This window comes from Durio zibethinus, chromosome 20, assembly GCF_047325235.1.
Source record: "Durio zibethinus cultivar Kanyao isolate XHJ-2024 chromosome 20, ASM4732523v1, whole genome shotgun sequence".
Lineage (NCBI taxonomy): Eukaryota > Viridiplantae > Streptophyta > Magnoliopsida > Malvales > Malvaceae > Durio > Durio zibethinus.
In genome coordinates, this window is record NC_143181.1 from 1492522 (window position 1) to 1506307 (window position 13786).

Sequence of the window (13786 nt, forward strand, 5' to 3'; positions counted from 1 at the left end):
TTGTTATGTTTTGACTTTATAATAGGATAATCTCCTCTTATTTATTTATTTTTTTGGTATAAAAAAATGAATTAAAGTGACTAAATAATAACAATAATAATAATAAGAGGTTTAAGTGTTACAAGTGGGAAATTTTGGTTAACTTGAAAAAAAAATTATAAAATGAAAATTAATTGTAACGTGTAGTATTAGTCTTATTATTCTTGGCAATTAAATGGAAATTTAATAATTTTAACCTAACCTAATTATCTTATTTCTTGAATCTTAGATAATTAAATTGCTGAAGCCAACTGCCTACTTTCAAAAAAAAAAAAAACTTTTGGCCGTCTGGTTCAGTCTATAATGTAGTAATGAGTTTCATGAAGATTTACGTAAAGAAATGTTAATGGAATTATCTAAAATTTTTAAAAAAATAAATATCTCTCCCCTCGTTGAAGTAATACTGTAATATTGGGTCAGATTATCGTTTTCTTTTTCAAAATGACATTCGTATCTTCTGTGCTTTTTGGGCTTAACTGTTTATGGTCATTTTCAATGTTATAAGCCCATTAATGGGGGCCAGCCCAAGGTATTGAGTGTGCCTGTTGTGATAATTGGGCTTCGTCTATCACTGAGCCCACTTTGTTGTAGGCACGTTTTTGGGTCCACTAGTGGATGCCAGCCCATTGGTATTTGAGTGTGTCTGTTGTAATTTTTCTGGGCAATAGCTTGAGTCCAGTAATGGATGCTAGCCCGAGGTTGTTTGATTGACCCATTATTTTCTTCAAAATTTCCTCCTGCCCTCGTTGCCATAGTCGTAAGCGATCAAGGAAATCACTTCTCCTGAGAGCTGAATCTTTTTTTTCAGAAAGGCAACTTCAAAAGGTGAAAACGAGTTTCTAATGCACGTATGAAGGATAAACTAGGAGAGCAGCTTATTTATCCGAGCTATAAATCTCGATTGCAAAAAGCATAATTGACCAAATGCAGAACCCATTTTAGGCACTCCAAACATGGCAGATTCCATACATATCTCTGTTCTCCAAAGCACGCCAACTGAAACAGAGATTGTTACTCTGACTATGCTAACTTGAGCAACTGAAAAAATGAGCTTTTAACACATAACAGGACTCTTCGGATGACGTTAAGTCCTTCATTCTTTAAAAACTCCAGCCCAAGACACTAAGAGCACAGTCTATTGTACAAGAAATTATGTCAATAAATCAAAGAAGAATTCGAAGGCAAAGGACAGTAAAATACTTGGTAGTCATTTTCTCAATCAATTCAATGCTTCATTGAGTTGATCCGTCAATGGGTTCCTTTTAGATCAGTCATCCAGAATTGCATGTAGATATAAAAGCTAGGCCACATTCAGCTACATCTTTGCATGAAACCTACAAAGAACAAGCTTACCTAGAACTTTGAACTCTCAAAACCCCACCAGTTGATATGTTATTACATATAAATTTCTAAAACTACACACTTATATTCTGATCCAATTCAAAGTTGGGTCATATTCATGCCCTACCCAGCCCTAGGCTATGGGCAACAAAAAGAAAAAAAACACTAAGAGGCACAAGTTATAAGGTAGGTCAATGTAGGAAATTTTCCATGGCTATCCTGTGGATAGTATATTACCTTAAAAAACCGAGACGAATCTCTAAATTAAGAAATTTAGATTTGATTGCATTGGAACTTGGAAGCCTGACTTGCGGAGCATACTGTGAGCTTCTCTCTTAAACCCTTTGGAGGGAAAAAAAAAAGGCATATTTACTGACAGTGATAAACTTTTATGATCAAACGGACAGGCCCCTCTCCTCAAGACAGTACATTAGGGAACTCGATCTTTTCGATATCTTACCCAAAAGCCCTTCTTCCTGGAAGAATCATTCTCCGATAGTGATCTGCCCCACTTAGACCCAATTGAGAAGTGGCGTTTCAAGAAAGGCTTTGCCAAGGAGCTTCTCCGGCTAGAACTGGGTTCCAACTTTGGAGCTTTTCCTTCTCGTTTGGCATTTTTTTGTTGGTCAACATCATCACAACCACCATCAACAAAACTATCTATAACTCTATTCTTGAATAACTTAAGATGTTTTGTCTTCAACTCTGCTTCAGCTTTCAAAGCTTTTCTGGAAATCTTTGAGAACTGTTTTTCTCCAACCATACATATTGGGCAGGCTGGGTCATATCTGTCAGCCTCTGGTGTCATCATCTCCAAGCATTCAGCATGGTAAACATGTCCACAGACAAGTACAGCAACCACTGAAATTTCATTGCAGCTCCATGAAGATCTCTCAGCCAAAAGCTTTGAGCAAGCCCCACAATTTCTCATATCTATGGATGGAGAATATGAGAACCTGTTGCTACATCCACTTATTTTACCATAACCAGAACCAAAGTGTTCACTGTCAAAAGACCACCTTTCTCTTTGAGAAGAGGCCACAAGCTCAGTAAAAGTGCGCATGGACCAGCCATCAGAAGAGCCACCATGAGATCCAGCTGTTAAGTCATTGCTACACGTGGAGAGCACAAAAGATGACCTTCCTTCAGACATTGAATTATTTGGTGATCTCAATCCTAGGATTCGACTATCAGACACCTGCCTCGATAGCCGGTAACCAGGTGAACGGCGTGCCCGTCTGGATGGGGTTGAGTTGGGAGGAAGTAAATGTACATGACTAGACAAAGTATTTGTAATTGGTGATGAGAATGATGGAGGTATACAAAATGATAGCTTTGGTGCAGATGAATCCACAATATCTGGTGATTCTGCCAAAATCTTCCCCTGAAAGATAATCAGAAACATGTTAGTCCATCAAAAGTGGTAGAATAGGCTAGAGCATCCAAAAGATAAAAATGAAAATACACACAAGCATAAAAAGCTTATTCAACTACATCAAACTTACCTCCATGGAATAATTGCTTGCCCTTGATATGTCTGACCAACAACATAAAACAATATCAAACACAACACAAACAAGTAAAAGAAAAAAGGAAACAGATTACAAGCAATATTACTCAAAACTGCATTGGGAGAACAAAGAATAGAAGTAGACAATAATGCATAAAACTTGTAAATATACATAAATTCTATCATGCACATTAAAGGTCGGGCATTATGAACCACCAAATTCTTAGCCTGCATTTTGCATGCAAGTTCAAAGACAAAAGTTATAAATTACATAATCTCCAAACAATGAACATAGAACAAAAATTCTAGCATACATTTCCTGAAACACCCATGTATATTCAAGATGCTGATAGGAAAAAGGTATGCCCATATGCTATTTCAATTAGCAAGTGAATTTACCTGAAGGAGGGTTCATCAAATCCCCACCCATATCTTCACGGATTGGTGATTTTTGAGAAGTGGGTGTTCCATAGTTCTCAATTCCAAGCTCACTTCCTTGATCAGAAAGATTACCTCTATCAGAGCCTAATGTCCCTTTTATCTCCATGCTAACATTTCTGCTAGCTCCATTAGACACCTGATAAGAAGGCTCTTCAATTTCACCGGCCACACGCCTTCGATTATCCCAGCGGAAGCTCCAAGATGGTGAACACGTCACGTTCCTATGCAAAGTATCACCTCCGGTTCTATTTGGAACGGTTCTGTCCCTTGCAGCTACACAACAAGCTGACCCCATGATCACTCATATACGAATTCACACCACTGATTCAAGCTATGCAAGTATTTCCTGTAAAATAAAATTAAAAAAAAAAAGCACAAATTTGAGAATTCATTATTAAACAACTAGAGAACATAATTTTATTAATTTTATAATTAAAACAGAAGCAAAGCATCATGGGTTCGAACATTTACTGTTGTACAAATCAGAATGGCTCAAAAGTTTAAAGAAATCTAAAAAGCAAAAAAAAAAAAAAGTTCAACCTAGGGGTCGAAAACGGGTGCGTTTCGTACTCGACTTTCTGAACTGATTTCAAGTTTCCAACACCCAAAAATAGCATCCACACAAAAACACTAGCGAAAATAATAATAATATTATTTTTCTAAAAAAGAAGAAGATACTTACAGATTCAATAATTAGGGAGTCATGGAGAGATCTGAACATCGTCCAAATTTTCGACGGCAGTTAGAGAGGAAGGGAAAGAAGGGAAGGCTATGCTCACGACGGAAACAAGGAAGAGCAAGGAAGTGAAAGATAGAATCAAGGGCGGTGCTTATTTTTCCGCTCCCTCTCCCCTTTTTTTTCCCTTTTCTCCGCTTACTTTTCATTTTTGTTTTTATTTATTTATTTTCCTTAAATTTGGACGATAAATCATAAATGATAAAAACAAAAGGCCGCAGTGTTTCCTTTTTTACCACGCGGAGTGCACTCCACGGATTCCTTTCAACCTTTATGCATCAGATAATTTGTCTATTTATGTCGAATAAAATATTAAATTTTATATATTTTTATCATATTTTATATAAAAATTATTTATTATAATTTATGTCAAAAAAAAATATAAAATAATTATTTTATTAAATTTATATAGAATGATTATTAAAATTTTAAAATATATTATTTTTATAATAATTTTTTATATTATATTTATATCGTATCATCATATTATATTTTAAATAAATTTGATAATTTGTATTATCATATCGTATTTCATATAAAATATAATTTTAAATATGATATAAATAATATTGACATGATTACGATATAAATACATGAATAACTAAAATACACATATAATATTTTTATTATACATATTACACAAACACGGTATGATTAATATATTTAAAATTAATTAATATCTAATTAACACAATAATATATGATACGATTAATATGATTATATACAAATAACATAATTAGGCATGATTCATTATCCAAATAATATATGATATAATACGATTAATACGATTATATACAAATAATACGATTTGATATGATTAATCTATTTATTTAAACAAAAAATATTTAAAAATTAAATATTTATAATATATTTAAATATCAAAATGACATGATAAAAATGATTATTAATTTATTTTTAAATAAATTAAAATAAGTTATAAAATTTTTTATATTATGAACAGTATTGTATTTTAAACATGTAATTACTATATGATATGAACATGATATAAATAATGTCATATTTTATTTGTGTTGACATGATTAAGATATGAAATACAATTGTAATAAATTTATATATAATTTTTTTGGTATCATATCATCATATTATACGTAAAATTATTAAATTTAATTTTAAATTATTAAATAAATTTTTTGAGTTATTCATAATAAAGTTTATACTTTGTTTAATACTTTTAATTTTAAATACTTAAAAAATTTGAGCTTCTTAATAGCATTTTTTTTTTCCTTTGTCGATAAAAAGGAGGAGAAAAAGAAAAGGATGATGAGTATGACTTGCACCATTTTTTCTTTCTACTATTTGGTAATACTGTGGGTTGGAGAAATGGTAAACTTTGGTAGATGGAACTTGATAACGACCTGGTCCTCGCTTCACATTTTCGACTGTTTTCTCCTTTTTCCTTTTTTTTTTTAGTGAATAATGTTTTATCTTAATCGGGTGTAATTAATTTAATTAAGATTATAAATGAATGATTAATGCTTTTAATGAAGAATTCGTTAATGGATTTAATTTTTGTTCATTTATATTCACTTATTAGATTAAATAAATTATTTTAAAAATTATTTAAAAAATTAATTGATCTTAAATTACGTGTACAATTTGCTTATGTTAAAAGATAAAATAATTTATAAATAAAAATGATAACGGTTCGAATTTGATTTAATCGAATTTGATTTAATTTTTTCATATAATAAATAATATTATGAATTTTGAAAATTTGATTTGAATATGAAAAGACATTCTCTTAAAACTGATATAATTCAAACTGAATTTGATCGATTCGATTTAGTTTGGTTCATTAGTTTTTAAAATTTTTTTATTTTTAAATATTATTTGAATAAAAATTTTAATATATTTTAATAGATTTATATATAAAATAATTATTTTATTTTATAAAAATTAATAAAATATATAGTTCGGTTCGATTCTTTTTTTTTTTTTATAATATTTCACATATCAATCCAAATTTAATATATATATATTTAATATTTAAATTTAATTCGAATCAAATAAAAAAATTATTTTAAACCAAATCAAATATTATAATTTCAAATTGATTTTTGATTTTCTCAATTTTTTCTCACCCCTATTTGTAACTCATTTATAATATCATTTATATATTGATTACAAGCTGGTTTATTATTCAATAATAAAAAAATAATAATTTATTATAAATTAATATTTTTATTTATATTTTTTAATTTCAATGGGTATTATTTTAAAAATATTAAGTTCATTTAATTTTTATTTTCGAACATAATTTTTATTTTCTGTTATTGTAGTTTAGGTATCAAATTTTGCATTATGAATTAATTGAGAAAATAATTTATTTTTAAAGGAAAACAAAATGAAATTGGCAGAAATCTGGTAAAACACAAATTTCCCCCAAGAAAACAATTATTAAAGATAATGATTTTAGGCAGAGTAATTGGGCCAAATGGGCCACCCTCAATCCATTATTTACTGACATAAGTCAGACTGGACTGAATTTATTGATGGCCGAAGCCTACTCGACAACGTTGTTCTTAAACCTCACTGTTACTTTTGCAAATTTTCAGATCTGATTCTGACCGACACAAGTTATTGGGTTCACACTGTCGAAAGGTTATTTTCAAGGAAAAATTATAATTTTAATTTTGTATACAATAATTTGAATAAATTTACAGTATGGGTTTTGTCTTTAGTTGTTGGGTTGATAATTAGCGTTTTTTGGTTTAGAAACAATCCTTTCAGTTGCTTCTAAGTTATGCTGTGGAAGTTTCTCTTTTCAGTTTTCACAATTACCTGTTGCTGGAAATGGAATCTAAATTGGTGTTATGTTTAAGTAAACATGTTCCCCATATGGGTGCTTTAGCAGTAACCAGTGGATGTAATTTTAATCATATATAGAGCGATAGGCATTGTAGCTGATATTACAGGTTAAGAACCAAATGATCAAAGGTGAACAATATTGAACCAGAAATCAAGGCCAGTTGGAGGTATTTGCCATGGCTAACCCTTAACATCAACTGTAGATCGTTTTTAAATTAGGCTTAACAAAGGGCTAAACCGCCCTAAGAGTCTCAGCTTTTTTATTTTCCATCCTGTGGTTCTGGATTGATGAATGTCTCATGTTATTCTTATTTCTCTGATGTATAACTGTCCAATCTCATAGGTGTGCCTTTCTTGCACCTTTCTGCTGCATCAGTTCAATTGTTGAGTGGGGACCAAGTTGGTTTGTCACATGCCTTACCCTCATTGCCAAGGCATCGCAGATCCAACTTGGTGCCTCGAGCATCAAATTAAGGATGTTCCATACAGTTTTTGCCATCCTCCAATGACTAAGAAGCCACATGGTGGTGGAGGACTTTAGCATGCCTTCCCTATTTAATGCCACTTCATGAGACAGCAAATCATCTACACCGCTTCTTGGAAGACATTGAGTTTTTGACCTATCCATTCCTGACGGCATATTTTTTTGTTGCATATCAGGGGGTGGTGAGGAGGAAAGAATGGCCTCACTTTTTTAGATTTCATATGGTGATGGGCATGTTATTGGAGATTGCCCTGCAGGTAATTGGGACTGTGAGCCGGTTGATGCCACTTGCAGTCTATTGGGGTAAGTTTGGGATGCATTTTTGGACGGCTTTGGCGTTTGCTTAACTATGTACTGTTTTGGAGTCCATATGCTGTGCACTTGTTGGTGTGTATGGCTGTTCGCTGACATTACATTCGTATGTGATGCCACATATATCCGAATTCCATATGATTAAGTGAGACTGAGAACATATAGCAGAAACTTTTCTACATTTTCATCATGTGTTTTTTATTTTGTACTGGAAACTTTTCAAGCAGATACGAATGCTTTAAGTTGAAATTGCCTTGGGTCAGCTTCTGTAAAACAGGAATCATTAAGTTTTATCCAGAGCAGGATATTTAATTATTTATAAAAGCACCTTGTCCCCACTGTCCACCCCCTACCCCACAAGTGGGCCTTTTTCCCTCGTTTTCTTTAGTTAATGATTATCGTGTGAATGCCGTCTAGTTTTTGGTTACCATTAGTGCTATCCTGATTGCTCTTTCCAATAATGGTGATCCTTTCTGATACTGTAATTGACGGTAATGCTTTTGATGTGTTTAATCTTAATATCTGTTCTTTTCTCTATTTGCTTGCAATCTCTAATGGCTCCTAGGTGGAATCTTATCTCTCTCCATACATGCTGATGAAAGCACATCATTGCTTTCTTTCATAAGTCAAATCTCTATGATGTATGAGTTTTTGTGAAATTTATAGACCTGCAAAGGAAAATAATACATTGGTGCTTTTTTCTTTTTACTCGGATCTTTATATGATAAGCGAATAAATTGATCTCAGGAGACGATGCTTTTCTTCCTCGTTCTGTTCTTGATGGTTTCGAGTTCGAACCTCAAAATCGTAAGGAAAAAAAAAAACACTCATGGGTAAAGTTCAATGTTGGCAAAATACTGCTAACAAAGATATAATCTGATATCAACAGATTACCTAAATTGAATTCTTTGTTTCCTGAACCCAAAATGCAATATTTGACAAAGAAGTTGTCTAGGCTTACTTTTTACCTTTCTTTTGAAGTTCCATTGCATGAATAGAAGCCATAATTTGAATCCTTCTTTGCAGCACCAAGCTGTCCTGGAAAACTTCTAACCAAACCAGAATTCCTGAAAATCATTTTCTGAATATAAACCTTTCATTTCCTTTAGAGGGTACATGACTGTTAAGTCAAAAAACATGATCACTTCCATGGTCAAATTCCCTAATTATACAACCATTTAAGTGGAGAGCTACCATATCTAAGCTTTAATTCCCTGTTCTATTAAAATACAAAAACAAAACCTGAACTGATCCAACTTTGGGATTACGATTTTATATGATTTCATGTAATGTAACGTACTAAACTTACAGTAATGTTTGTCGGAACCCCACTTACCACACTGATGATTTGAGATGATACAATTCTAACCTACTAATTTTTGGATGAATTAGCACAATGTTCCTTTGCACCCCCAATTATTTGTATTTGTTTAATATGTGTAGTTGGGAATGTCATTTTAGTCTTACATCATGTTCTGTCTCTGCCCTTCATGCTACTTGCCAGCAACAGCAAAAGCTAGCTAATTTAAGCTCTAAGTAATTAAGTCAGAGATCCAATAACCATGTAGTAGTCACAAGGAAAAATGACTGGAAGCAGTTGGTGTCGTTTAGCTTGCAATTGTAGCCTGATCGAAATTTTATGTTAATTTTTGCAGGCCTGTCTTCCTCTTCTGATATGGAAAAACTTTTCCAGCATTGAAAGTAGAGAAAATAGATTTAAAGCCATCGTTGCTTATGTTTTGCTGTGAACTGCTCTCACCTCGGCAAATATCATTCAAGTAATGAATGAAAGACACTCAAGCCATCAAAAACTACTGACTCTTCCATCAAACAAAAGCAAAACTGCAAAAGAAAATGACAACATTTTCTCAATGGAGCGCTTCTGGTTAAAGCTCGTGCTTTCATTATATCTTTTGTTTTTAAACTAATCCTATTTCTGTCTTTTTTGCTACCATGCATCAAACACAACAAAAGCAATTAATTGGCCAATCAGATTCAGGTCAATTTTAGTTCAGGTCAACATGGGTTCAGATTAATAGGAATTTAGATTGAACGGATTGAACTATTGACCTTTTATGATCAAATCGAGTTGATTCGAATCAAATTTATCAGTTCTAATACTAATAGCAGATGATATTGTCCCTTTACTTTCTCTACTAGAAAACCCCATTATCTACCAAAAGTCACCCACTTTCTTGCTTTCCATTGTGTGGCTCCAGTTCAGTTGGTGTAATCTCCATTAGAAGTTTCATGCACTATAAAGCAATTCTATTTCTAGGCACACATTGGATCAATAAATGCAGGGGAAGCAAGCCCTATTTAATTCAAGTTGGCTTCTTTTCTAACCTTTTCGCATTTGTGGCATGTATTTGTATCATTTATTTGGCAAAGGGTGATCTTATATAAGATTTTATTCTCTAAACATTGTGTATTTGGTAGGAAATCAAAGAGAATCAAAATGGATGGAAGAAAAATGAAAAATGTTAGAATCAATTCCCACCTTCAACAATCAGGAAACAAAAGGAGGGCAAAGACAAAAATAAAAAGAAACTATATCCAAGGGGGCATTGGCAGCACACATCACAGAGCTAAAGGGTCAACTTCAAGCAAGTACATGGCCAGTATGATTAATCTGGATTATAGCTTTAAACAAATATAATTAAAAGAAACAAATGTTTGGCCAAGAAAAACAAGAGGCAGAGAAATGCAAAGAGATTGGTTCAACGTGCCTGACAGTGGAGGGTTTTGAGTTTTGAAACCCCACAATTGATGAGCTTCACTTTTCCATTCACCATAACTAATGGATTGGTGGCTAATCTTTTACTCAATTCCCTTGTCTTTGTTCAATTCTTAATTCACCATAATAATGGATTGATGGCCAGCATGCCTAATTCGGTAGTTGGTGCATGATCTCCTTGCTCAAAGATCAGGGTTTCAATCCCCACTTCTCAAATTAAAAAAAAAAAAAAATTTAACACATGCATAAGCATAAGTTAGGTGAAGATTATATAATAAACCTTGTTTTTGAATGGGTTATTGGCATTCATTCAAACACGAAAATGATTAAAGTCGTATCGGAAAAAAAAACAAAAAGCTTTTGGTTAAACATTAATTGTACATTGAACCTTTAGCAAAATTATGGGGGTTTCCTCAAAGTGGCACAAGAATCATCAAACATGAGACGGGGCTAATATGATCACTTCATTTATATATTCAAATTGATAGGTCTATGGGCCGGAAACAGAGTTGTGTCTGTTTCCTCTTCAAATTAAAACTTAGAAATCTTGATCAGGGCAGGATTTTACTATGTTGTCTTTAGAATTAAATGGATGGGCTGAAGAATCAACTATTGTGTCAAATAAAAGATAATCCTTTTGGCATTAGCAATTATTTGCCACTTTTCTTGACCAAAAACAGAGGAAAGAAGAGACGAGAGAGAGAGAGAGAGAGAGAGAGAGAGAGAGAGAGAGAAAGCGGGAGAATTATTCTCACTTGCTTACAAGAAGAGAAGACACCATAAATTATGGCGTTTGGAAGGAAGAAAAAGACACCATGGGAGACCACATTCATGCACAATCCTTCACACCATATTTTATATCTGAAATCCCCATTTACAAAAAACTCATAATTTTTATCCCTAGCAAGCAGCTTTTACTTGCTAGTTGCCAATTCTCTTTTACATCATCTGCCTAGTTGACTAAGGCTAATATTTTAGTAATATTAATATTATTAATAATAGCAACATAAAAGAAGGGGAAAAAATAATAGTACCCTCTTTTTTCCTCTCCACTCATTGATGCCCACATTAAAAAAAAAAAGAAAAAAACCACCAAGAAATTATTGTAAAGACATCCATAACTTTGACCATTTTTTCATCCGTTTAGTGATGATGGCGTGGATGAGGATGAGGATTAGTATTGAAAGATGTCTGCAGAGGCCATGATGGTCTGGTTAAAATAAGGCAGATTAAAAGGGTTGATGAAACTGTCAGGACTGGTTTCAAAACCCTCGATTTCATACACCCCATTGTTTGTTGTGGGGCTGCTGAGATAATTAAGGATCTCATTTAGAGAGTCTAGCCTTTGGCTCAGTTCCGTCATCTGAGCCCTCAAAACTGAGTTCTCAGCCTCAATGTTCAAATAGTGCTGGGTGGTGAAGTTGATGCTTGTCAGGATTTGGTCATTATCCTTCCCTAGCTGTGTCATTTGGGCCACTAAATCATCTAAGTGCTTCTGTTTTCTCATCCTGGATCTTCTTGCTGATTCTCGGTTTGATTCCATTCTCTTTCTTTTCCTTTGATCCATCAACTGATGCAAGCCCTCTTCAGAGCCAGAATTCTGAATCAGAGTGGAACCTAAGGAATTGGAATTTCCACTAGACGAAGCCATATTATATTTACACCAAAATCACTGCTACAACTTCTATAAAATATAATATTTCAGGATTAATCTAACCTCAAAGACGACAGGACCCCGATTCTATCTTTAGCTAATCTAGATAGTTATTTGTTTGACTTACTATATATATAGTGAAACTCAAGCAATTACAAAAAAATTTATTTCTGAAAAAACATAGAACCAATAGAGGAAGACAACTGAGAAAGATTGAACAAGATGGGTCCTGTTTCTGAGGGAGGGATTGATCATAAACCCGGATCGGAGGATTTCACGGACAACTGGAGACATGAATCTCAAACATCAATAACAACAACGTATGCAGCATGAAGGTTCACAACAGAAAAAAAGAAAAAGGAAATCTTCAGCAAATCTCAGCAAAAACAAGAATTTTCTTTTTTTTTTTTTTGCTGAAAGAATGGAGTTTTTTTCAAGAGTTTTGACTTTATGGGTTTTTTATATAGACTCTGGAATCCAAAGTTTAACAACCAAAACCCCCCACAGAAGGGCAAAAACCCACCAAAAAGATATGAAAAGAACAGAGAAAACCAGGGAAAAAAAGCTAAAAAAACCAGCAGAACCTCAGCTCTACATGGGAAAAGAAAAACAAGAAGAGAGCAGAAACAGCCTGAATTGAACAGAGGGGGGAGAGAGCAAAATTGGAAGAGGATTTTCGAGAGCATTGAGATGGCAATTTATAGAAGAAAACAAATGAAAGTTTAGAAAAATTGGGGAAATTAAAATTAATTAATTAATTAAAATGAGAATAAAAAGTAAAGAGCTTTGGAATCTACTTCTTTTTAGGAATAAAAAATAACAACGCATGGTTTGAACTATTAGTATTAGGAATAGTGTTTCTTTTTTTTTTTTATCTCAATATCACCGCCGATACCAGAATTAACCGTTTGAGTTCATCACAGTTGCTTTACTGACACGTGACAGTTGCATGAACCAAAAGCAATCTTAGGGATGGAGGTGGCATTCCAAACCATTGAAGGGGTAATCTGGGTACTTAAAAAAATATAGAAAAAGAAAGATTACTACTAGTAGGTTCAGGAATGGTTGCGCAAAGTGACTTATCAAGGTTTTGACTTTAATTGGGCTGCTGATTGCTTTGAAGAATCTGGAAACACCGTAAATCCACATTTATCTTCTAAGGTATTATTTGTTATGATTTAAAATTTTTATAGTTTTATTATACAAAAAGTATTTCATAAATTTAGGTTTAGATCTTTATATATGTTATAACAAAAATTTAGATTATCTTGATGTAAAATTAAGATATCATAAATTTTTTTATTAAAATTTAATATTTTTATCAAATCCAATATAAAACATATAGATTTATCAAATCATATCAAATATCTATCGAATTACACTAAATGTTAAAAAAACCTAACATAAAGCATATATAAATAACAAGATTACATCAAACATTAAAATTTTAGAGGTAACTTTTACTAACACAAAGTACAAAGATTTATTGAATCACTCCAAATTTGGGCAAGCTCAACATAAAGATATACAAATAACATGATCACATCAGACATTGAGATTCTAGAAGTAACTCCCACATTCTAGAGGTGACTCCCATTATGCAGTACTTAATTTCACAGAATTCTAGAAGTAGCTTTCACGATATAGCATTTAATTTCTATCATACTGGTAACCTCGCTTTGATATTATTTGTAAATATTCAT

General features: G+C 32.8%; 1 protein-coding gene and 2 pseudogenes across 2 annotated transcripts; 1 reads left to right on the plus strand and 2 right to left on the minus strand.

Annotated features, from left to right (window-relative positions):
* Nucleotides 1-1399: 1399 nt before the first annotated feature.
* On the minus strand, nucleotides 1400-4203 carry LOC111315332 (uncharacterized). The gene is made up of 4 exons (XM_022916974.2): nucleotides 4014-4203; nucleotides 3290-3677; nucleotides 2886-2917; nucleotides 1400-2764 (listed from the first exon to the last, which is right to left on the minus strand). The coding sequence occupies exons 2-4, from the start codon at nucleotides 3624-3626 to the stop codon at nucleotides 1811-1813; spliced, it is 1323 nt and encodes a 440-aa protein (XP_022772709.1). The 5' UTR covers nucleotides 3627-3677; nucleotides 4014-4203; the 3' UTR covers nucleotides 1400-1810.
* Nucleotides 4035-7963, plus strand: LOC149513010 (protein TIC 20-I, chloroplastic-like; annotated as a pseudogene).
* Nucleotides 7964-11257: 3294 nt separating this feature from the next.
* On the minus strand, nucleotides 11258-12751 carry LOC111314800 (bZIP transcription factor 44 pseudogene; annotated as a pseudogene). The gene has a single exon (XR_016330774.1). The product of XR_016330774.1 is annotated as a bZIP transcription factor 44 pseudogene (transcript).
* Between the last annotated feature and the right edge of the window lie 1035 nt (nucleotides 12752-13786).